Source organism: Mobula birostris, chromosome 3 (assembly GCF_030028105.1).
Source record: "Mobula birostris isolate sMobBir1 chromosome 3, sMobBir1.hap1, whole genome shotgun sequence".
NCBI lineage: Eukaryota > Metazoa > Chordata > Chondrichthyes > Myliobatiformes > Myliobatidae > Mobula > Mobula birostris.
In genome coordinates this window covers 62431772-62455821 of record NC_092372.1, presented here as the reverse complement: position 1 = coordinate 62455821, position 24050 = coordinate 62431772, and the positions used below count along the sequence as shown (strand labels likewise).

At 39.8% G+C, this 24050-nt stretch overlaps 1 protein-coding gene across 1 annotated transcript in view; it reads left to right on the top strand.

Moving 5' to 3' along the window:
• Nucleotides 1-24050, top strand: part of slain2 (SLAIN motif family, member 2) — a 51045-nt gene that overhangs the window by 17666 nt on the left and 9329 nt on the right. Inside the window, exons 2-4 of the mRNA XM_072252746.1 lie at nt 1391-1539; nt 19202-19372; nt 21792-21950. Coding sequence (XP_072108847.1) covers nt 1391-1539; nt 19202-19372; nt 21792-21950 — 479 coding nt within the window. The remainder of the gene's footprint in view (nt 1-1390; nt 1540-19201; nt 19373-21791; nt 21951-24050) is intronic.

The window sequence follows — 24050 nt, the reverse complement described above, 5'->3', positions numbered from 1 at the left end:
TTAAAATGTGCAACACTTGGTCTCGGTCAACTAAGTTTAAAATAAATCTTTTTTTAATCTTTAAAACAAATCTTTTTGGCTGCCTGATGTAACGATTTATGGAATTCAAAATATGACCGAGAGTTGCATGAAACCCTTTCCAAATCAGCTTCTATCATGTTCATTTTGTAGTGCAGTTGGAGTATTTTCTCAGAAGTGAATGGCCCACTTTTTATATTCATCATAAAATGATGGCCCTTAACTGTGTTATTTATCGATTTGGTTTGAGAAGTAAATGCTGCAGTATGGTACTGGCACAGCAGTTAAGTTGCCAATTAGCAACGGTAAGGTCTAAACTGACAATTTGTTATGGTGAGATTTAAAATGTTTTCATAGTTTGGATTATTTTTAAATGATTAGAATGTTGCCAACAAGGCCAGCATTTGTTATATATCTGTCCTCACCCAAGAGAAGACACTGGTAAGCCGCCAACATGAACTGCTGTAATTCTTCTGGTGAAGGTACTCCCTTCAATATTATTGGGCAGAAAATTCCAGAATTTATACTCAGCCAGGATAAATGACTGGTGATGTATTTAAAATCAGGCTGATGCCGGAGATGGAGGTGTCCTACTTCTATTCGCCTGCTGCCCTGTCTTCCTTGGTAATGGAGGCTATGGGTTTCAGATGTCTTGTCTGAGTCGTAGTACATTTTGTAAATGGAACACACTGCAACTATCAAGTGCTAATGGAATAAGTGGTGAGGATGGGTGATGGATGCCAATTAAATGGCTTCTTTGCACCTGAATGGAGCTGTACCAAATGGAAAATATTCCATCACTCTCCAGATTTGTGGCTTGTAGATGTTAGAAATGCTTTGGTGTCAGGGGATGAGTCACTCATATATTGCAGATGCAATATTTGTGGCTGGACAAATTGAGTTTTTATAAAATCATAGTACTATGTGGAATGTGAAAATTGCATGTTGGGTGTAATTACATGCAAAGCCGCAAGTCAAAATGTACTTGGTGTTTGACCAAATGTGGAAATTTTTAAACTACACTATTTTGTCTGACTTCTAAATTAAATAAGTGAAACATGCTTGTATAGTCTATGCTTTTGATTCAGAAGGTTCCTGACAAGTTTTAAAGTTATGGAGCAAGTGTCATCAGCTCTTATGGAAAATAAATTTAAGACTTAAGAGTTTTAAGTTTTCATGAGAAAGTGACTGCATTGTACAATAAGCATTCCTGCTGTGACTTGTAAACCAAGCCAGTACAAGTATTCTTGGGCATCTGTTTCAATGGGCAGGAATAGAGAAGAGAAGAAATACCATAGTGTTGAAATTCAAAGGAATTGATCTTTCTATTGCATTTTGAAAAGAAAATAATTTGTTTTGCTTTCCATTTTAGGTTATACACATCACCAAAGAGGTTACCAACTCCAGTTCAAAAAGCTTTTAGCCCCTTACAGTGGTGCCGACAGGTGTTGGATCATCCAAGCTCAGATATTGAAACAGCAAAAAGGTCTTTATTGCACAGACTTGATCAAACAATTGCAGGTTAGTGGTTTTAAAAAATAATTCTACTTTTCAGTATGAATGTGTAGTTAAATTTCAGGAATAACTATCGAATGAGAAAAGTATACAGATCCTTTCTAGGTTATAACACCCTATTTGTGTACAGCCCATAATGCAAACCAGTATTTGGGAAACAGCTGGGTTGCATTTGCTGGCTGCTGTGTGCTGCAGACATCTTCTGCCTTGTGGGGCTCTATTCACAACTGCATCTCCAATTTGTGAACAATTCCGCTGGAATCTGGATGGCCTGTTTCCAAATAAGGTGTCTGATTCCTTTTAGTATGTAAAGATGTGCGTGGTATAAATAGTCTCATTGTCCATATGGAAATAAGGATGGCATGGCACGGTAGTATAGTGGTTAGTACAATGTTTTACAATACTGGCTATCCGGCTTCAATTCCCGCCACTGCCTACAAGGAGTTTGTACATTCTCCCTGTGACTGTGTGGGTTTCTTCTCACAGTCCAAAGACGTACTGGTTGGTAGGTTAATTGGTCATTGTAAATTGTCCCATGATGAGGCTAGGATTAGATTGGCGGATTGCTGGGCAGCACAGTTAGAAGGGCCCGAAGGGCCTATTCCATGCTGTATTGCAATCAATACTTTTTGGGAAAGCATGACCACATGCAATAATTATTCCAGAAAACTGACACAGTCAAAATGTAGTACTGAGTCTGTTCATAGCCTTAATGTTCTGAGAAAGGCACCTTGCTGAAACAATCTTCAGGCCATTCCACTCTTTTGTTCTACTGAGAAACTTTTGAAATTACTTTTGTTACCTGCTGTCATTAATTTAAAAAACCTTATTGTTGCTAAGGTTCTATGTACAGAATGGCATTGTAAAGATCAGTTGTTAGAAGATTCTAAGATCATTTATTTTTCCAAGTTAATTGCTGGGTAATGAAAACACAAATATTTTTCCGGGTCATATATCCAAAGATGTTGTGCTGCGAGTGAATAGGACACCTCGTGATTGATGCATGACCAAAAAAAATTAAGCTTTACTTAGATTTCTGATGCACAAATTCCTTCAAATGGGCGACTATGTATGAAAGCATTCCCATTATCGATCTTACCTTCTTTTACCACCTTCCCCTTACATCCCTTATGGGGTGTCAGGGAGGGGTAGCACCTCTGGTGGAGGAACATGTCGTGTCCTTTTCAGGGCGGTTAGTCCACCTTTGGTCCCCACCTGGCACTCTGCTCTCACCTGTGGCTCCCCATAGCTGTTTGCATGCGACAGCAGCCACACCCCGGGCAACGGTTTCTACAAGCCAGCTAAACCAGGTGAGGGTAGCCGACGGGTCTCAAACCCTCGGTGAGATAGGGAGTTGCCTATCCCAGCATGTGAAGACAGACTCCAGCGGATTGAGCGGACGAGACCAATGGAAGGTCCAACAGTCAAGAAGGCAGTCTCTGCAAGCGTCGTGGAACGTGTAGAGCAGGACAAGACACAGAAGACGTCCTGGTCATCCACTGCGCCTAGTCCCATCTCCAGCCGTCTAGACTCTGTCCTGCCACTGGATCCAGGTGGGAATTGGGAAGAGAGAGTGAGGCTGACGCTGCGCAACTCTCCCTCACTTAAATCCAAATCACGCGCTAGTCTCGACACCATCATAATGGTGTCGAGGTCTTCATCGACGTCAATGATGGACGAACGAACAAAACAACCACATCCTTGTCCAACTTCCATTTATCCCCATCTTCTGTTCTGCTCTGTCTACTTATATTTTTTATGTATAGTTTACAGTAGCTGTTGCTGAGGAATTACTTTGAACTCTACTGGTAAGGAACCATAGTTCTTCTAGGTCAACCTTTTTCTTTCGAAATTAATGTAAGCCTGATGGCAAAGTGTGTTATCATCATGGTGTTTAGATTATTGAGCTTGTAATACGGAGCCTTGAGCAATGTTTCTGGAGGCATGAGTTTAAAATTCCACTGTTTAAGCTATGATGCATGAGATGACCAGATATGAGTCTGTCTGGCTACTTGCCACAACTGTCCCAGCTACAGTCCTCTTTAATTTCTGGAAAAGCTCCAGTTAGGATCTTAAGTGAAAATAAAACTTTATGTTGCAGAAATGAAGTTTAACGGACACCAATTAAAAAATCTGCTTCATTTTTATCTAGTTTGAGTGTCTAAGTTCATAAAACAAGCGTTAACTCTCAACTGCCCACCTAAGATGGCTGAGAAAGCTATTTGGACAAATGCAAGTTGTAAGACTGCAACTGTATTGACATTCTAGCATCTGTTGGGAGCAGAAGTAAGCACAGTCCAGTCAACCCTGCAAAGTCATACAGATAAATATAATGCTTGTGCCTAGATTACAGGAATGGTTTGAGAGTCAAATTAAGTAAAAGCCTTCCCCCATGCACAGAATCATACTTTTGTTAGCACTCCAATCTTCCATTCATTTTTGGGTATGTATTGCTGCTCTATAAGGCATAAGATTGCACTACACTGGTGTACATTCAGGAGGCGGAGGACCTTTGTCCCCAACATTGATTTCAGACTAGCTGCAAATGAAACATGGAGAGCAGCATCTGGCATTTCTAAAAATCTGCTGACTGTGAGGAACGTATACATTGAAGCAAAACAACTAAAATGGTGTACAAATTCAAACAATCCTCTAGCCAGCAAAAAAAGAGCAAGGGTCTGGCCTCTGCCACATCCAGTTGTGAATGGTGGACAGTCACATTAAAGCAGGAGAAATAGACTTCAAGAATGTCTACGTCCTCATGAATAAGGAGCCCAGCATTAGAGATACAGAGTTCAAGTTGATTTTCAGCCAGTTTAACTCGCTCCATGTGATATCAAGAAATGGCTGCAGACACTGGGATCAGCAAAGATAAAGGAACTGTATTTTCAACTGTAATGTCAAAGGATTGTCCTGGACTATTTGTATCTTCAGACAAGCTGTCCTGGTACAGTTGCAACTCTGGCTTATGCCTGGAAAATATAGGAAGTTGCCCAGTTAAGTTCTGTCACAAAGAGCAGAACAGGTCCAGTTGAGCTATTGATTACATATTGGGTCAATTCTAACTCATCAAAGAAGTAATTGACCATGATTTTAAAGTGGTACATGTCCTGCCAATATGCTCACTGATAATCGGTTTGATTTTTGCCAGGATCATCTAGTTTTAGTCATCATTAAATGTAGCTGAATCCTACGAGTAGGTTACTATCCTTGACATCTTATAATGACATAGAAAGAGGCTATTTGTGCATTCATTAGGCCCATGCTGGCTCCTGATGTAGATGGGGGAGGTAAGTAATTCTATTCATCCAACTTCACCCTTGTTTTCTGAAGCTCTGCAGCTTTTTCAATTTCACTTATGCCCATGAGCTCCACTTTGATATTTTTTTGTGCTAATTTAGGCATTTTAGAGTAGGCAATTAACTGTCAATTAAAAGTATTCAACCCCCTGGAAGTTTTCATGTTTTATTGTTCCACAACATTGAATTGCAATGGATTTTATTTTGCTTTTTTTGACACTGATCAATAGAAAAACACTCTTGTTAAAGTGAAAACAGATCTCTACAAAGTGATCTAAATTAATTAGAAATATAAAACACAAAATTATTGATTGCATAAGTATTCACCCCTTCAAGTTAGAATTTAGTAGATGCGCCTTTGGCGGCAATTACAGCCTTGAGTCTATGTGGATAGATTTCTTAACAGCTTTGCACATCTGGACACTGCAATTTTTTCCCATTCTTCTTTACAAAACTGCTCAAGTTCTGTCAGAATGCATGGGGATCATGAGCGAACAATGCTTTTTAAGTCCAGCCACAAATTCTCAATTTGATTGAGGTCTGGACTCTTGATTTGGCCACTCCAGGATATTAACTTTGTTGTTTTTCAGGCATTCCTGCATAACTTGGGGTCATTGTCTTGCTGGAAAACAGAACTTCTTCAAAGTCACAGTTCTCTTGCAGACTGCATCAGGTTTTCCTCCAGGATTTCCCTGTATTTTATTGCATTCATTTTACCCTCTACCTTCACAAGCCTTCCAGGGTCTACTGCTGTGATGCATCCCCAGAGCATGATGCAACTACCACCATGCTTCACAGTAGGGATGGTGTGTTTTTGATGATGTGTGGTGTTTGGCTTACACCAAACATAGCATTTAGTCTGATAACCAAAAAGTTTGATTTTTGTTTCGTCAGAGCAGAGAACCTTCTTCCAGCTGACTTTAGAATCTCCCACATGCCTTCTGGCAAGCTCTAGCCGAGATTTCTTGTGTTTTTTTTTCCAGTGGCTTTCTCTTTAACATGCTCTCATAAAATTGCGACTGGTGAAGCACCTGGGCAGTAGGAGCAGAAACCTGTCTCAGCCACTGAAACTTGTAACTGCTCCAGAATCGTCATAGGCCTCTTGGTGGCCTACCTCACTAGCCCCCTTCTTGCACAGTTACTCAGTTCTTCAATAGGTTTCAATAGATACATTTAATGTCAGATAAATGTATACAATATACGTGCTGAAAAACAGAGGACAGTTAAACATTAGAACCCAAAGTTTCCCTGTCCCACGCACAAGCAGCAGCAAGGCAACTACTCCCCTGCCCCCCCACCAGCAAAAAATTATTGGCGACCCCACCAAGCACTCAAGCATGCAGCAAAGCATCAATAAAGACACAGACTTGCAGTACCCCAAAGATTACTCATTCACCCAGTAATTCGACATACCACAGGCTCTCTCTCTCTCTCTTTCTCCCTAATAAGGGAAAAAGAGCTGTCCTTGTTGTACAGCGAGGGGGGAGACATAACAAATAACCCACTGATTTATGCTGTTAAAAGTCTGTTGTGTCATTTTTTCCGAGCTCTGCGCCCAGAAAGTTGGCCCCACAGCTCAGGTCTCTGGACACATAGCCCACGGCAGCTAACCTGCTGCTCCCGATATTCCGTGTTTTCCCATACTGCGTTGAATCAGCCTATCTCCAGAGCCGCTAAAATCTGGCACCCTGAAGGCACGCTAGTCTTCCAGGCCACGTCCTTTGGATATCAAAAAGCGGCTGGTCATGAGCCCTGAGAGCGGGTCTCATTCCCGCAAAGAACCAAAGCCAGTGTGTAACTCCTTGTCAGCGTCTTCTAAAGAACCTTGAAAAGGGAAAAAAAATAGATATAAAGATAGAAATAGAGCTGTTTCCGAAGATGCAAGCAAAGGAGTGGCCGTTTAGTGCCGTCATCACTTTGCTCCGGCCCTTGAAGGATGGCATGCTCTAGGCAGATTTACAGCTGTGCCATATTCTTTTCATTTCTTGATGATTGACTTACTCCAAGGGATACTCAGTGATTTGGAGATTTTCTTGTATCCATCTCCTGACTTGTGCTTTTCAATAACCTTTTCACAGAATTGCTTGGAGTGTTCTTTTGTTTTCATGGTGTAGTTTTTGCCAGGAAGCTGACCTACCAGCAGTTAGACTGTCCAGATACAGGTATGTGTTTTACTACAATCAATTGGAACACCTCAACTGCACATGGTGATCTCTGTTTAACTAATTATGTGATGAATTGGCTACACCAGTGATGATTTGGTGTGTCATATTAAAGGGCGGTGAATACTTATGCAATCAATTATTTTGTGTTTTAAATTTGCAGGTAATTTAGATCACTTTGTAGAGATCTGTTTTCACTTTACCTGAAAGAGTACTTTTCTGTTGATCAGTGTCAAAAAAGCCAAATGAAACCATTGTGATTCAGTATTGTAAAACAATAAAACTTGAAAATTTCCAAGGGGGGGGAGGGTGAATACTTTTTATAGGCACTGTGCATGTGTCATCTATCAGCCAGTACTTAGCAAAAGGGAACCATTATTAACATTAATTAGAATCAAGGGCAAAACTCTTCATTGCTCAAAGGAAAATGGTTGGGATCATTGGTCAATCACATCACCGGGGCATTGTTAAAGGTTTTCTGCAGTATGGTTCCTTGGGCTAGCATTTTTACAGCTGCTTATCCATTTGTAGGGGTGAATATGAAGATGTTCAATTGTGTTTACAACTTTTCGGATCACAAGCAAAGCTGGACAACAGTCAGAGACTGATAAGTGGCAAGTAGTGTTTGTATTGCATAAGTGCCATAAAATGACATTTCCAGCATCCTACTGGTTGCAGATAATCAGTAAAACTCCAATTATTCACACCCTTGGATCTTTGGCACTTTCCACACTCCTGAATGTTTATTTCAACTCTTTGGGGGTGTTGCACAGAATTATAATAAATTCCTACTTGTCTTCCTAGAGAATTACTTTCTTAACACCTTATCATCTCATTAGAACTTGGTATACCTGTAAAATAATTGCCACCTAATTTATTCTTTCAGGTTTTAAAGTCAGCAATCCATTAGTATTTTGACTACACTTTTCTAATCTGACAATGACATTTTAATAATCTCCTAACATGGGTTTTGATTAGGCTGTTGATTGCTGAAGCACCTGGGAAGCGCAATAACAAAGTGATGTAATGATGTGCATTTAGTTGTAGTGAAATTAGTTTGTAATCCTTGTAACTTCATTAACAGTTTAATCATCCTATTATAGGGAATATTTAGTGGCACAATATGGACTTAATGGTACTGCTAATTTTCAAGAGGTTGAACAATAGTTTCTATCCAGGAACAAACAATCCTATGTCATTTGCTGAACTAAAACGTTACAGAACACTTACGACATTCTTGGGATGGCGAGATTATTACAAATATCCATTTCTAATGTTCAAGATTAATCAGTTTTAAAAATGTGAATCTCCTTGGATTAAGCAGTTATGCAATTAAATTGATGGGATTATATATCTTTTTAAATCATTTGAGGATTGTTATCATCGTTGTCATCATTAGTCCTTAAGAGAGAAAAAATGTACCTAATGAAGAATGCACTCTTTCCTGAGTGACACGACAGCTAACTTTGATTTGAAGCCTAACACTAATTTGATTGAAGAAGCAAGGAGATCCTGACCAATTGCTCAATAGTTTAAATACTTCAGTATTCTGCGATGCATCATAAAACAAGTAATTTACTGAGGAAATTTCACTATTTTGCCATATACTCTTAAAATGGCAGGTACTGGTGATTATTTACATCCAGTTATTAATGCTACAATAAGTGACTTACTGCAGCAAAGTATATTGTCATTTCTGTCTAAGAATCGAGGTATCAGTTACATTAAAATGGAGTCATTTTAGTAATGACACTGTCTTTTTAAGGTGGATTTTCAGGCAGCTTTGACCTACATATTTACAGTGTTAAAGATCTCTTCAAAGTAAGCTGCAATAAATAGATTGGTTAATGCACATTGGAAAGGATGTACAGCTATGTACATGATCACAGACCATTCTAGCCGTTGGTGGAAGCCTACTATTGATCCTGTCTTTAATTTTTGATTAATTTATGAGCTAGTCTTAAAAATTAAACTTAACTGAAAGTAACAATGACCACATGGAAAAGTGATCTTATGTGATATAAAGAACTCTAGAAGTATTTAGAAGTAGAATTCAGATAACTAGTTAGTTTTACACCATTTTCTTCTCTACTTGTGTGACCAATGTTCCTGCTCTTCATCTCCTGCTCGCCTTTTTTATATTTCTAATGAAATCAATTATGAAGATTTGTTTGGTGAGGTTTACCATAAATTCTTCATTCTTTTATTATTATGCTTCATAAGCTGAGAGTGCAATTTTAAATAGCTATTTCAGCCTACCCTAGCACCTTCAGAAAGAATTATATTTTTTCACATTTTTGTATATTAAATAAATTCCCATGTCTCTATATTTCTCCTACCCTTTTCACCATCTTTCAATAACTTGAACCCTGTTAGTGTCATCCTCATTATCAATTTGGATAGTAATCTGGGACATTATTAATTATTGTTTGGAATATTGAAAAACAATTGATGGAAGATGTTGGCTGACTGGCTCGAATGAGTTATCTGAAGTTGTTTATGAGGGTGGTGCATTTGAGACTATGCAATTTCAGAAGGCCTGGCTCCACATAACATGTTTATTAATTAAAATTACAGACTCTGTGGCCATGTGGGTAGGAAACTGGCTGAGTGTGCAGAAGCAGAGAATCATTTCCTGCAGCCAGAAAGTGAGTGTGTGTGTGTGTGTGTCTGGGATTAGTTTTGGGATCATTGCCCAAAATGATGTCACACATTTACTATGTTATTAATAAACATGATTCCAATCTTTCCAGATAACTTGAGACTTGAACAATGATACAATGACACAGCCTTGCGCAATCCTAGTTAGTGGTGGATATATTAGTCAAGGTCTTTATTTACATGTTATGAAGTAGGGAGAAGATTTTTGGAGCAGATACTTTCAAGAAGGATGCTACATAATCCTTTCAGTTAGCAGTTGAATTTTTTTGTACTATCAAAGCTAGCACAGTATAGTAGTTGCTGCTGACTATTTTACAGATTAGTCATTGGCTGAATATCACATAGTATGCTCTGTACAATCTGTGAAGCTTTTGTCTCCTTCCCTAAATGTGGTAATCAAAACTTGTTCTCTAGTGAGACTTCCTCAAACATGTGTTCTGTTTTAATCAGTAACAGAAAATATTTCATATGTTTGTCTCATCTCCCTGCCCTGCTGACTTCATAAATTTATGGGTAAGCATTAAAAAGTCCTTCTGTTCTGATTCAGTACTTGCCTTTTATTTATCTTTCTAAGTATATTATCTCACTCTTGTCTCAACTGAATTCATTTGTCAAGTCTCATGTTCAAGTCCTGTCTATTAGTATATTCCTGCAGTCTACAGCATTCTCTTCCATTGTTGACTAGATCCTTAAAGCACTCCAGTATTTATTGGACTAATGTTGATACCAGACCAAATGGGATACTAAATCAACAGATCATGATCTTTGTTTGAGCAATTTAAAGGAGGAGAAACAGATCTAAAGGAATTGTAATTAAAAATTCTAGACTATTTAGAGCACATGGAGCTGGTGGTGTAATCTTCAGTGACTGAGCAATTATACTTGGGAATAATCAAGGGATTCAAATTTGAGGAGCACAATCTCAAACTTGTATTTCTGCAGAGAGGAATAAGACTAGAGTAATGTGAAAATAAGTGTAAGAATTTTAAAATTTACATGTTGCTGGATAAAGGCAGTATGAGTCATTGAGTACAAGAGAACAAATGAGCTGAGAGGTAGGATGGTTAATTAATGTCATTTTTTTTTAAGACTCTGGCATTGCTAGAAAGGCCAGCACTTACTGCCCATTCTGAATTGCCCTTTGCAAAGCTTGTCCCAGTCAGCTGCTGCCTTGAAGCACTGGTTCTTATCCTGAAGCTACTTGTGCATTCCGTTAGGTAGAGTGTTTCAATATGCAGACCCAGCAACAAAAAAGAATTAGCTACAAAATTTCAAGTAAAGATCTATACAACTTGGAGGGGAATCTACAATGCTGGTGCTTTCATGTGTCTGCAGCCTTTGTAATTTTTGGTAATGAAGACCATGAATCCGGAAGGTGCCATCAATGAGCTCAGTAAGTAACTGGAGTACATTTCATAGATGATGCATGCTGCAGCCAAAATGCACCAGAGATGTATGGAAAGAAGTTATGGGGTAGTTCATGGAGTACCATTCAAGCAGGCTGCATGGTCCTGGATGATACGTTTGAGTTATTGGAGCCGACCTCATGCATGCAAGTGAAGAGTATTCCATCATGCTGCTAGTGAAAAGACCTTTGGGTACAATGCCTATAAAAGGTATTAACCCCACACTTGGAAGTTTTCATGTGATATTGTTTTACAACATTGAATCACAGCGGATTTAACTAGACTCTGTTTGACACTGATCAACAGAAAAAGACTCTTGTGTCAAAGTGAAAATCAATCTCTACAAGTTGATCTAAATTAATTACAAATATAAAACACAAAATAATTGATTGCATAAGCATTCACCCCCATCAAGTCAGTATTTAGTAGATGCACCTTTGGCAGCAATTACATTCTTGAGTCTGTGTGGGTAGTCCTCTATCAGCTTTGCACATCTGGACGCTGAAATTTTTCCCCTTTTTTACAGAACTGCTCAAGCTTGCATGGGGATCATGAGTGAACAGGCCTTTTCAAGTCCAGCCACAAATTCTCAATTAGATTGATGTCTGGACTCTTGACTTGGCCACTCCAGGACATTAACCTTGTTGTTTTACAGGCCTTTCTGAGTAGCTTTGGCTTTATGCTTGGGGTCATTGTCTTGCTGGAAAACAATTTTTTCCAAATCAGTTCTTTTGTTTTCCTCCAGGAATTCCCTCTACTGTGCTACATTCATTTTGCCCTCTACTTTCACAAGCCTTCCAGGGCCTGCTGCAGTGAAGCATCCCCACAACATGATCAGCCATCACCATGCTTCACGGTAGGGATGGTGTGTTTTTGATGATGTGCAGTGCTTGGCTTATGCCAAACATAGCAATTAGTCTGATGGCCAAAAAGCTCAAGTTTGGTTTAATCAGACCTTGGAACTTTTTTCCAGCTGACTTCAGAGTCTCCCATATGCCTTCTGGCAAACTCTAGCTGAGATTTCATGTGAGTTTTTTTTTCAACAGTGGCTTTCTCTTTGCCACTCTCCCATAAAGTTGCAACTGGTGAAGCACCCGGGCAACAGTTGTCTGCGCAGTCTCTCCCATCTCAGCCACTGAAACTTGTAACTCTTCCGGAGTTGTCATAGGTCTCTTGGTGACCTCCCTCACTTGTCCCCTTCTTGCACAGTCACTCAGTTTTTGAGGACAGCCTGCTCTAGGCAGATTTATAGCTGTGCCATATTCTTTCCATTTTTTGACGATTGACTTAACTGTACTTACTCCAAGGGATATTCAGTAACTTTCTTGTATCGATCTCCAGCCTTTTGCTTTTCAGTAACCTTTTTTGCGGAGTTGCTTAGAGTGTTCTTTTGTCTTTGTGGTGTAGTTTTTTCCAGGACACTGACTCACCAGCCCTTGGACCTTCCAGGTACAGGTGTATTTTCACTATAATCAGTTGAAACACCTTGACTGCACACGGTGATCTCCATTTAACTAATTATGACTTCTAAAACCAGTTAGCTGCACCAGTGATGATTTTTGTGCATCATATTAAAGGGGGTGAATACTTGTACAATCAATTATTTTGTGTTGTATATTTGTAATTAATTTAGAACACTTTGTAAAGATCTGTTTTCACATTGACACGGAAGAGTCTTTTTCTGTTGATCAGTGTCAAAAAAGCCAAATTAAATCCATTGCGATTCAATGTTGTAAAACAAAAAATGAAAACTTCCAAGGTGGGGGGTGAATACTTTTAAAAGCATTGTATCAGGAAGTGAATTACTGGACAGGAAGCCCAGCATCTAACCTGCTTTTGTAATCTTGGTGTCACTGTGGCAGCTCCACATGTGCTTCTGTGCAATGGTGATCTCCTAGGACGTTAATGTTTTGGATCCCCAGTTATGGTAATTATCATTGAATGTCAATATTAATTAGTTAGACTTGCTATATTGGAGATGGTCACTGTTCAGCAAGTAACATCTGTCCCCTAAGACCTAAAAGTTAGCTCTGCCTTGGTATGCGCAGCTATAGATTGCTACTTTTACTGAGATGTAGAGAATAGGATTGAACATTACACTCATTAGTGACTGTAGGATGGCCTGTGTTCGTCCAATGTAGACATGAAATGCAAAAACTGTAGAAACCTGTTGTTGTTTTTTTTTAAAAAACAAAGAACCTGCACAAAATTAAGGGAAAGGGGACTGAAAGAACAGACAAAATATAATAGCGTCTACCTCAGTGCTTGTAAAGAAACAATTGGCAACAGAGTCTGAAGATGAACTGGTGACTATAACCTACTCTATCCCTGCCTTCCCCAGGTATGGTTTCAACAAGTCCCATACCAAATGCTGCCTCTTGAGTACTCGTCAACTGGCAGCAGTTCCCAATAGCACTAAGGGAGACGAGAAGTGACTGTCATGGCCCACACACTCCTGTTTCGGATCAAGTGGATCAATTCATTGGTATTCATTTCCAGTTCTCTGGCTGCTATCTCCATCATCATTTGTCTTTGCCTTCTTTTTGCTTTCTTCCCTTCAATCTTTCCCATAATTACCATGCATTCTAACTCCTCTTTCCTAATCACATGTCCAATGAAGTTACGTTGCCTTTTCATGATCTCATATATTACTTCCCTTTTTGTGCTTGCTCTGTTCATGACATCCTCATTAGATATTCATTTCGTTCATGACATTCTTTGCATCCTCCTCAAAAACCACCTCCCTACTACTTCAATTCGTTTCCTCATTTTACTAGATATTGTCCCACATTCTGAGCCATATAACATAACTGGATAAACGTAACATTTCAGTTCTCTGAGGCAGGTTGTCATGCCTAGTTTAGTGTTGGTCAGTATACTCTTCATTCTCGTAAAGGTGTCTTGTGCCATCCCTATTCTTCTTTTGGTGTCTATGTCGCACCTGCCATCTGATGTCACCCAGCTTCCTAAGTAGCAAAAGTTCTGTACTTGTTTTATGTCTTCCCCATTTATTCTCAGCCTGCAGATAGGATTCTCCTTCTTTTTGGATATCACCATACATTCTGTCTTTTGGCAATTGATAGACCCATTTTTGCACCTTCTTCAACAACTGTGTCAATTAAGTCTTGTAGTTCTTCCTCCGTATTTACAATTAACACAGTGTCATCTGCATATCTGAAATTAGTGATGTTTTCACCGCCAACTTTGATTCCCAAGATGTCTCTTTTTTGTAATATTGTTTCACTGTACACATTAAACAAATCAGGGAAGAGAACACCTTTGTCTAACATCTCTCTTGATTTTCGTAAACAGACTCACTTTTCCATCTATTCTTACAGCGGCAGTTTATACATGAATATAGCCAAACGAAACAGCATTGCTCCAGGGCCAAGGCACAAACATAATACCAACAGCACACAGCACACATGGTTATTATTTCAGAAAAGCAGTCACCAAGAAAGAAAATAATGTAGCCCAAGTCTCTAAGTGACATAATGTAGATTGTCCTAGGCCAGCTTGTTCTTCCACTGAGCAAAAGCCGGGGGGTGGGGGGGCGTGTGGTGGGCAGGGTGTCTTCCCCGGGGTGGCTGCAGCAGACAACACTGTGGCCTAGTCCTCCCCAATCGAGGCAATGCAGTTTCCCCATCATTGGTCTTGCCAGTTAACCAGTATTCTGTTACCAATGTCCAACAGGGTCTTGTGATCACTATAAAACCATCCAGGACTATCACTCACTCCATTTGTTGGATTGCACAATGGTACACAAGTCCGGGCAACAACACAACTAAGGTACACAGTAAGTCCAGTTCCATCACTATTGAGCAACTCACTGATGGGACAGTCCTGCAGTACTTGATGATCTTAGTATCCAGCAGGTACTTGTGATGGATTCTTTTTTTAAAAAAAAAAGATGAACAAATACACCTTTGATCGACCTAGAGTGGCCACTGAGTCCAAGCACACTGCCATCTTACAGAAAGGATACTCTGTATAAAAACAGCATTTTTCTCTCCTGGCTGCAGAACAGTGAGATGACAGGAACCATGCTGTTCACCTTGTGCACAAGCAGAATAAAGTATGTTTGAGGAATACAATGCGTGATCATCTACTTTGGAAGGAATAATAGAAGAGCAGATTATTATTTAACTGATGAAAGATTGCAGTATGCTGTTGTGCAGTAGGACTTGGGAATACTTGTACATGAATTGCAAAAAGTTGGCTTGCAGGTGCAACAGGTTATTAAGAAGGCGAATGGAATGTTGGCCTTCATTGCTAGAGGGATTGAATTCAAGAGCAGGGAGGTCATGCTGCAACTATACAGGGTACTGGTGAGACTGCACCCAGAGTACTGTGTGCGGTTCTGGTCTCCGTACTTAGGGAAGGATATACTGGCTTTGGAGGCAGTACAGAGGAGGTTCACCAGGTTGATTCCAGAGATGAAGGGGTTAACTTGTGAGGAGAGATTGAGTCGCCTAGGACTATACTCTGGAACTCAGAAGAATGAGAGGGGATCTTATAGAAACATATAAAATTTTGAAAGGGATAGATAAGATAGAAGTAGGAAAGTTGTTTCCATTGGTAGGTGAGACTACAACTAGGGGACATTGCCTCTAGGTTCAGGGGAGAAGATTTAGGACAGAGATGAGGAGAAACTTTTTCCCAGAGAGTGGTGAATCTGTGGAATTCTCTGCCCAGGGAAGCAGTTGAGGCTTCTTCACTAAATATGTTTAAAAAACAATTAGATAGGTTTTTACATAGTAAGGGAATTAGGGGTTATGGGGAAAAGGCAGGCAGATGGAGCTGAGTTTACAGACAGATCAGCCATGATCTTACTGAATGGCAGAGCAGGCTCGACGGGCCGGATGGCCTACTCCTGCTCCTATTTCTTATGTTCTTGTGAGTGAGTGTGTGTGTGTGCGTGCGCGAGAGAGTCCAGGTATCAATGATTGTCCCATTGTCTTTGCTGTATCTCAGGCTGTCAACCATTTCTTGGTAACACATGAAAGGACTTGGGTTGGCTGGGATGATTTTTTCAATAAATCTGTTGAATGTGGTTCTGAATGCCTTAGCTTTGTTTTAGAAGTCACATACTAGGTCCCACCATTACTGAGGAGCTGCCTTCTGTCATAGTTAGCTGTGGCAAGACTGAAGAGATTTGATCTGATATATTGATTGTGGATTACATAATACTGTCCATTGCATACATTTACTGTTCAAACCTGTGATGAACATTCACCAAGTTGGCACCTGCACTTTTGAATAGGCCTGATAATTTTGCACTCCTTATTGAACCAGGGCTAAATCATGACTTCAAGGCAATTGTAGAATAAAGGACAAGCATTGTGGCAAAAGGAGGTTTAGTTCTTCAAGGTTCACCCATCACTTGCCACAGACAAACTGGCAACCGCAACCTTTGGCGCTCAGTCTGTACTAATAAACTTGTGTTTGTAAAGAATGAAAGATGTCGAAAGGAACATTGGAGCAAATGAGGTCATGCAAACATGGAAGAAAATTTTGTGATGATCAAGTATTGGATTGGTGGACAGGAACAATAGAGAAACGTGTGCAAGCTATAAGGAGAATTAGAAAGGAGAGTATGACATTGTTAAATAGGTAGTCATTACAGGTTAATGAGGATCTGAACAATGGCTAAATGCAACTTGGGGTAAGTTAACACATTGGAAAGAGTTGTAGATAAGATTGTGATTATAGAGATTAGAATGAGAGAGGGTGTCCAAGAATTTCTTGGACTAGTCAGTTAAAATCATTACAGTTTTAAAATAAGAAACTGATATGAGAACAGAATTAGATGAAGATAAAGTTCTTCAGATGTGGTCCAGTTTTTAAAGCTAATTTACAAGATAATGGATTATTTTCAGTTTTATGATTTAATCTGAATTTTGGTTAGGAACATAAACTAAATTTTTTGAGAATTTTAAAACAGTGATAGAGTTTGAGACTTGAGCTGAAATTTATAATTCTGTTTGTATGATTGTGTTAAACTGCCCTGTCTAGTCATTAGGATAAGCGTTTCAATCTGACAAATCCCCAGGATGGTGAATGTTTTACATTGACCACATGGGGTGTATTTTGTATCCAGTGCTGAAACTGGTGTCAGATTGTGCATCTGGTTTTAATCTTGTTAATCTCTGTGGTGCTTCTGATAGACTTAAGGGGCTGAGAGTCCAGAATCATACATAGGACAAGAATTCCTTCTCCAGAAGTAATGAATGAGCAATTATTATGACCTGAGAGTAAAGGTGATCAAACTTCTAACATTTAACTTCCTAATAAAAATAAAGATAGCAGGAAACAGTCGGCAGGTAAAGCAGCATCTATGGAAAGGGAAACGGTTGATGTTTCAGGTTAACACACACAAAATGCTGGAGGAACTCAGCAGATCATGGAGCATCCATGAAAATGAACAAACAGTCATTGTTTCGGGCCATGACCTTCTTCAGGACTGGAAATGAGAGAAGAAGCCAGAATAAAAAGGTGGGGGAAGGGGAAGGAGGATAGCTAGAGGGTGATAGGTGAATCCAGCTGGATAGGAAAGGTAAAGAGCTGGAGAGAAAGGAATCTGAAGAGAAAATGAAGGAGGGGGGTCACCAGGGTGAGGTGACCGGCAGGTGAGAAGTGGTAAGAGGCCAGAGTTGGGAATGGAAGAACAGGGGAGGGGCAGGAAAAGTTTTTTTCCTACCGAAAGGAGAAGTCAATATTCATGCCATCAGGTTGGAGGATTCCCAGACAGAATACAAGGTGTTGCTTCTCCACTTGATGGGGTGATGGCTCTTCCATCATGACACAAGGAGACCATGGACTATCATGTCGGAATGAGAATGGTAACAGGAATCTAACTATTAGGGCTGGGAAGTTCCACTTCAGGCAGATGGAACAGAGGAGCTCAACGAAGTGGTTCCCCAGTGTAGAGGAGGCCGCACAGGGAGCACCAGATACAAAAGATGATCCCAGCAGGTTTGCAGGTGAAGTGTTGCCTCACCTGGAAGGGCTGTTTGGGGCCCTGAATGGAGATGAGGGAGGAGATGAATGGGCAGGTTTAGTACTTTGGCTGCTTGCAGGGGTAAGTACCAGGAGGGAGAATAGTGGAGACAGACAAATGGATAAGGGTATTTTGGAGGGAGCAATCCCTGCGGAAAGCGGAGAACTTGCTGAGGTGTGGGTGAAGGGGGACAAAGGTAAGACCCTTGCTGAGGACAGAACATACCGCCTCAGAGGGGAAGTTCAGTGGAAATGGTGCAGACACAGCAGGCAGTAGAGCTGGGATTGACGGGAGCAGGGGTTTAGGGTGTTCAAGGAAGGTGGGGTGGGAGAAAGATGGGGTCTCCAAGTACAGGTTTCTCCCGCTATCGGAAGGTAGAGCATTCCTATGAAACAGTTTGTAAGCCAAAATGTTGTAAAGCGAAGAAGCAATTACCATTAATTTATATGGGAAAAATTTTTGAGCATTCCCAGACCCAAAAAATAACCTACCAAATCATAACAAATAACACATAAAACCTAAAATAACATGAACATATAGTAAAAGCAGGAATAATATGATAAATACACAGCCTATATAAAGTAGAAATAATGTATGTACAGTGTAGTTTCACTTGTCAAAATCGGGAAGGCAGTGAGCCAAAATTGATTTGGAGAAAAATAAAACGGCACGTACACACATGCGCACACAACTGCTCGCACAAGGCTTCACGGTCATGGTAGTCTTTCTCGGGGTAAACACACATATAAAGCGGGTGTCTTTTTTCATAAAAGCGAAAATCCTCTTTGGTTAGCGAAAACGGGTACTAATGTAGGTCTTTCGCAACAGCGAGCTGTCGTAAAGCGAATGTTCGAAAAACGGGAGCCACCTGTACCTAAGAGGTGATGGTGGAGCATGAGAGAATGTTTCAGGTGGCACGTCTATTTCCAGCATTTTCTGGTTTTATTTCAGATTTGTGATATCTCTGGCTTGTTGATTCTACTTTAATCAAGTTCCTTGTATGTTTTTATGCAATTTGATTGCATTTTCCTATCCATAGATATGGCTCCTGGATTATTGGTCATATAGCATAAGCAATATTGTTTACCCAGCTCTAATAGAAATTGTGGTGGAAATTGACATTACTCTTTAATTTTGCAGATTCCAAAAGACGCAGCCTGTTTAGTAGCTCTTACTATCCTGCGAATTACCCTAGTCCTTTCAGTCCAAATAGAAGCAGCAGTCCTTTTGGCAGTGGCTTCAGTTCCCCATCCTCCACTCCAGTTCGATCTGCTTCACATGTGAAACAGTTGATGATGCCTGGGACTACAGGTATTATAATGTTAATATCATAGTAACCATGAAATATTTCATAATTGTTCACAATGTCAGATACTTCATTGCATCAAAGTTTGATTTTAAGTACCATTGGTTTATCATTGATAAATCTGAATTCCATTTTTGAGTGGAAAATTTGGTTACAGCCATGGAACCTGGGACTTTAGTTAAAATGCATAATTCTGTGTGTGTGGTTTTGTTGGGCTGCCCTGCCTAGTCTAGACTAGGTCTTTCAATTTTGATACATCCCAAGAAACTGAGGATTTTGCATTGATGACTGAATTGGGTGTGTATTGTGTCCATGCCCAGGCTGATGTCAGTTTGAGCATCTGGTTTTATTATTAACTTCCGTAATGCTCTGATATACTTGAGACTAGGCGTTTAGAATCATACATAATTCAAGATTTCCTTCCACAGTAATTTCAAGTGACGTTAATGCAATTTTATTTCTACACTGGTAAGATTGATAAATGCTGTTGTCATGCTGATTGCAGAGAAAATGAAAAATTGACTAAAAGTGAAAATGCTGTGATAAAATTATTGTTCAGTAGAAAATTACAAATTGTATAAATACTGTTCTTTCCTCTATTTTTAATTATATCCTTCAAATGCTAGACTTCAAATTGTTCAATCCAAGACAAATGATCAATTAAATGCTCACACACATTTCCTCACTCTGACCAAAGTATTATCTATTTTTGTGGCTGAGGAGAAAAGTGGTGAAGTTTAGAAAATTTAATTAGCTGTGCATGCATTTTTTTGTGAGAGTTTTGATTTGATGGGTGGTGGAAGTAATTCAGATGTAATGAACTGAAGGGGCAGGGAAAAGTCTGGATTTCAAAATTGTTTCAGGCCTATGCAAATTTAAAACTGTAGTGTTCGTCAAACGAATTAATTGTCCTGAGTGTATACTTCCCTGGAAGTAAAGTTTTCATTAAGACCATCAGAGATTTGGCTCAAAGCACCTCATATTTACTACTACCTTTCGTGATTATGCATCAGTTGGTCCAGTCAGTACATAACTTGTAACCTGTAACAAGTTTAGCTACAGCACAGAAACAGGCCCTTCAGCCCATCCAGTCCGTGCTGAACCATTCAAACTGCTCGGTCTCATCAACCTGCACCCGGACCACCGCCCTCTATACCCCTCCCATCCATGTACCTATCCAAACTTCTCTTAAACGTTGAAATCAAAATTGCATCCACCACTTGCGCTGGCAGCTCATTCCATACTCTCACCTCTCTCAGTGAAGAAGTTACCCCTCCTGTTCCCCTTAAATATTTCACCTTTCATCCTTAACCCATGACCTCTTGTTGTTGTCTCACCCTATCTCTGGGAAAAGCCTGCTTGCATTCATCCTATCTATATCCCTCATAATTCTGTATACCCCTACCAAATCTCCTCCCCTCAAATCTCAATGTTCTAGGAAATAAAGTTCCAACCTATTTAATCTTTCCTTATAACTCAGATCCTCCAGTCCTGGCAACATCCTTGTAAATTTTCTCTGTACTCTTTCAACCTTATTTAATCTTTCCTGTAAGTAGTTGATTAAAACTGCACGCATAGATAGGGTGGATAGCCAGTACCTGTTTCCCAGGGCACGAATAGCAAACACCAGAGGGTATATGTACAAAGTTAAGGGAGGGAAGTTTAGGGGAGATGTCAGGGGTAAAGTTTTTTTTATACAGAGGGTTGTGGGTGCCTGGAATGACTTGCCAGGGATGGTGGTGGGGGCTAAAACAGGGGTATTTAAGAGCCTCTTGGACAGGCACATGGATGAAAGAAAAATAGAGGGTTATGGGGTAGTGTGGGTTTAGTACGTTTTTTAATGAATATATGGGTCGGCATAACATCAACGGCCGAAGGGCCTGTACTGTGCTGTAATATTCTAGTGTCTAATGCTCCAAATTAGGCCTTACCAACATCTTGTACAACTTCTACATAACATCCCATTTCCTGTACTCAGTACTTCAACTTATGAAGGCTAATGTGTAAAAGCTGAGATTGGGCAAATCACACTAGACGCTGGAGCAACTCAGCAGGCCAGGCAGCATCTACAGAAAAGAGTACTTTAGACGTTTCGGACCAAAACCCTTCAGCAGGACTTGCAGGTTAGAGGGAATTGAAGTAATTGAGTAGCTCTGAGAAAGTGAATGGACCAAAAAGCATCATCATTGATATCTTAAGCAATATTATGGTTGCTTTCTAATCTTCTAGTTGTATTGTTTTTAACATCCTGATTTTTCTGAAACCTCATAGAGCATTTCCACTATGTAGAATGGAAGGTACAACTAGTTTCTTAGAAGTCTGTTGTCTTTGTTTCTTAGGTTTTGTTGTTATGAGTGGGAATACTAATATTTCTATTATAAGAGCCAAAACAAACTATTACCATGTTCCTCTTATCTACATTAGGTTATTTTAAAGGTTCCATAGACCAAAATCCCCTCAGCCCTCCATCATCTGTGGATAGTGAGCTAAGCGCTTCCGAAGTAGACGAAGACTCATTGGGATCCGGCTACAAGCTTGCTGATGTCACAGATGTACAAATCCTAGCTCGAATGCAGGAAGAGAGTATGTATTAACCTGAAACAAACGTGCTGATTTTGACTATTTATGATCCAGTTATTTCTTTTTTTTTCAGCAATTGATATTATTCTGTTGTAGTTCTATAATACTTTTTTTTTCCTGGGTCCTGAACGTGCTTCTGGCTGGAGCTGGGTAAATTTGAGATTGCCTACTGTTAAGGTCATATAACAAGACTTGCCAAAAACAAAATAGGGATTTAAGGATTCAGTATGGTACTCCAAATGAATAGTAGTAATAACAATGGGTGTATGGCCCACTAAACACAGTGAAACAGCTCAAGGTGTGTCACAGGCAATGTTTAATCTGACGAAAATGGATCCAAAAAGTGGGTTTTAAAGGGTTTGTTGTGTAATAGAGGGAGAACAAGGGATTTGGGAAGGGAATTCCAAAGCTGGACGCACAGCCTCTAATAGTGGAATGATTGCCGTTGAAGATGCTTGTGAACCACTTGGTGGAAGGGGGAGAGGGCTAGTCAGTTATCTCTATCAGTCTAGAGCTTGTAAGAATTTGGAGTTTATGTAGAGGGTATTATAAAATGAGAAATAATATATTCTTGCAATGCCGAAGATGGCATAAATGCCAGAATTTGTGTGAGTTTAAGTTTATGGATAGTGTCAGGCAAGAAGCAACTCAGAAGTATAAATCAAGAAGTAATGAAGGCTTGAATAAGAGTTTAAGCAGCAGACCACCTTGGTTGGGGTGTGAAAAAATTCCTAACTATATAATTTCAGTAATGTCACCTTACTGTGGTTCCTAAAATGGGTAACATTCCTCCCCCCCCCCCCGCCCAAGCTGGTGGTGGGAGTTTCTAAAGAGTTGATAAAGATAAAGGAGGCAGTGAGGTCAGCTGAGTGATGAACTTAATATAAGGCGTGAATTACTTATTACAAGCATTTGATCCTCAGCGCCTCATTATTGATTACAAAATTCATGCAATCACCACCTCTCTTGCTAACCCACCATTTTCTTAGACTTTGCTTAAAGTACACTATAGTTGTTGAAGACCAATGTGGCATTTTTGTATTTGGCATATCATGAGAATTCTCGACTGAAGAAATCTTTATTATTTCCAGACCTGGCCTGCATATTATTGCCAATCACTACTGTAGTACAGTGCTAGCTAGTACGATTCCCATAGTCTAATCATGCAGTTACGCAATTCCGGTGAATCAGGGTATGGCATTCAATGGGGTAAAGTTCAGAATCTGCCCTTGCGATGGTCTTGACTGCATTTCTCTAGCCCACAACCCAACCGAGATATTGTTGCTGCACTTTATGTATCTTCAGGCAGAGATTCAGGTTTTGCCTGAGGTCATTACTTTCCCCTTTATTGATCGCAGTGTTCGATTTTGGACTTAATAGGTGATTGACCATGGTTGTTGATCCATAACGAAAATGGCAGAAGCAGACCAAATGAAAATATGTAGACAGTATAATGTAGAGTATCTGACATATGGATCTATACCAGTACCAAGCAGCCAATGTGTCTGTCTGGTGAAAGTTTTTTCAAATGAGGCAATGAAATTGTGTAGGCTCCTTGAACATTTGAAGAGAATACATTCTGATAAAGCAGGCAAGAACTTGGCTTACGTGAAAACTTTCAGAAACGAAAAGCATCTTAAAACATCTTGTCAGTGATGGTTTGCGTGCTTCATACAACATTTCATTGTTAATTGCTAAATCTGGAACAGTCCCATATAATTGAGGAAGAACTGATTCTGCCAGCAGTAAGGGAGGTTCTGAGTGCAGTTTTGCATTAGTCACTTGATCAAATAATTAAAGTGATTCCACTCAGCAACAACTCTGTTCAAAGACAAATTAAAATGTCTGAGAATGTGGAAGACACATTGTGTAACATACTTAGGACAACAATTTGTTCTACAGTTGGTTGGGTCAACTTTGTCAGGCAGCAAATCTTTGCTGCTTGATTATGCTTGCTTCATAAAAGATGCAAGCATGGTTCAAGAGTTGTTATTTCCGAGGGGACTGGAAATTGATGCAGAAAGGGAGTCAGTTTTTTGGTTAGTTGAGCAATTTTTCAAAGAGAAGGACATCCTGCTCACCGACATTCTTGCTTGTGCAACA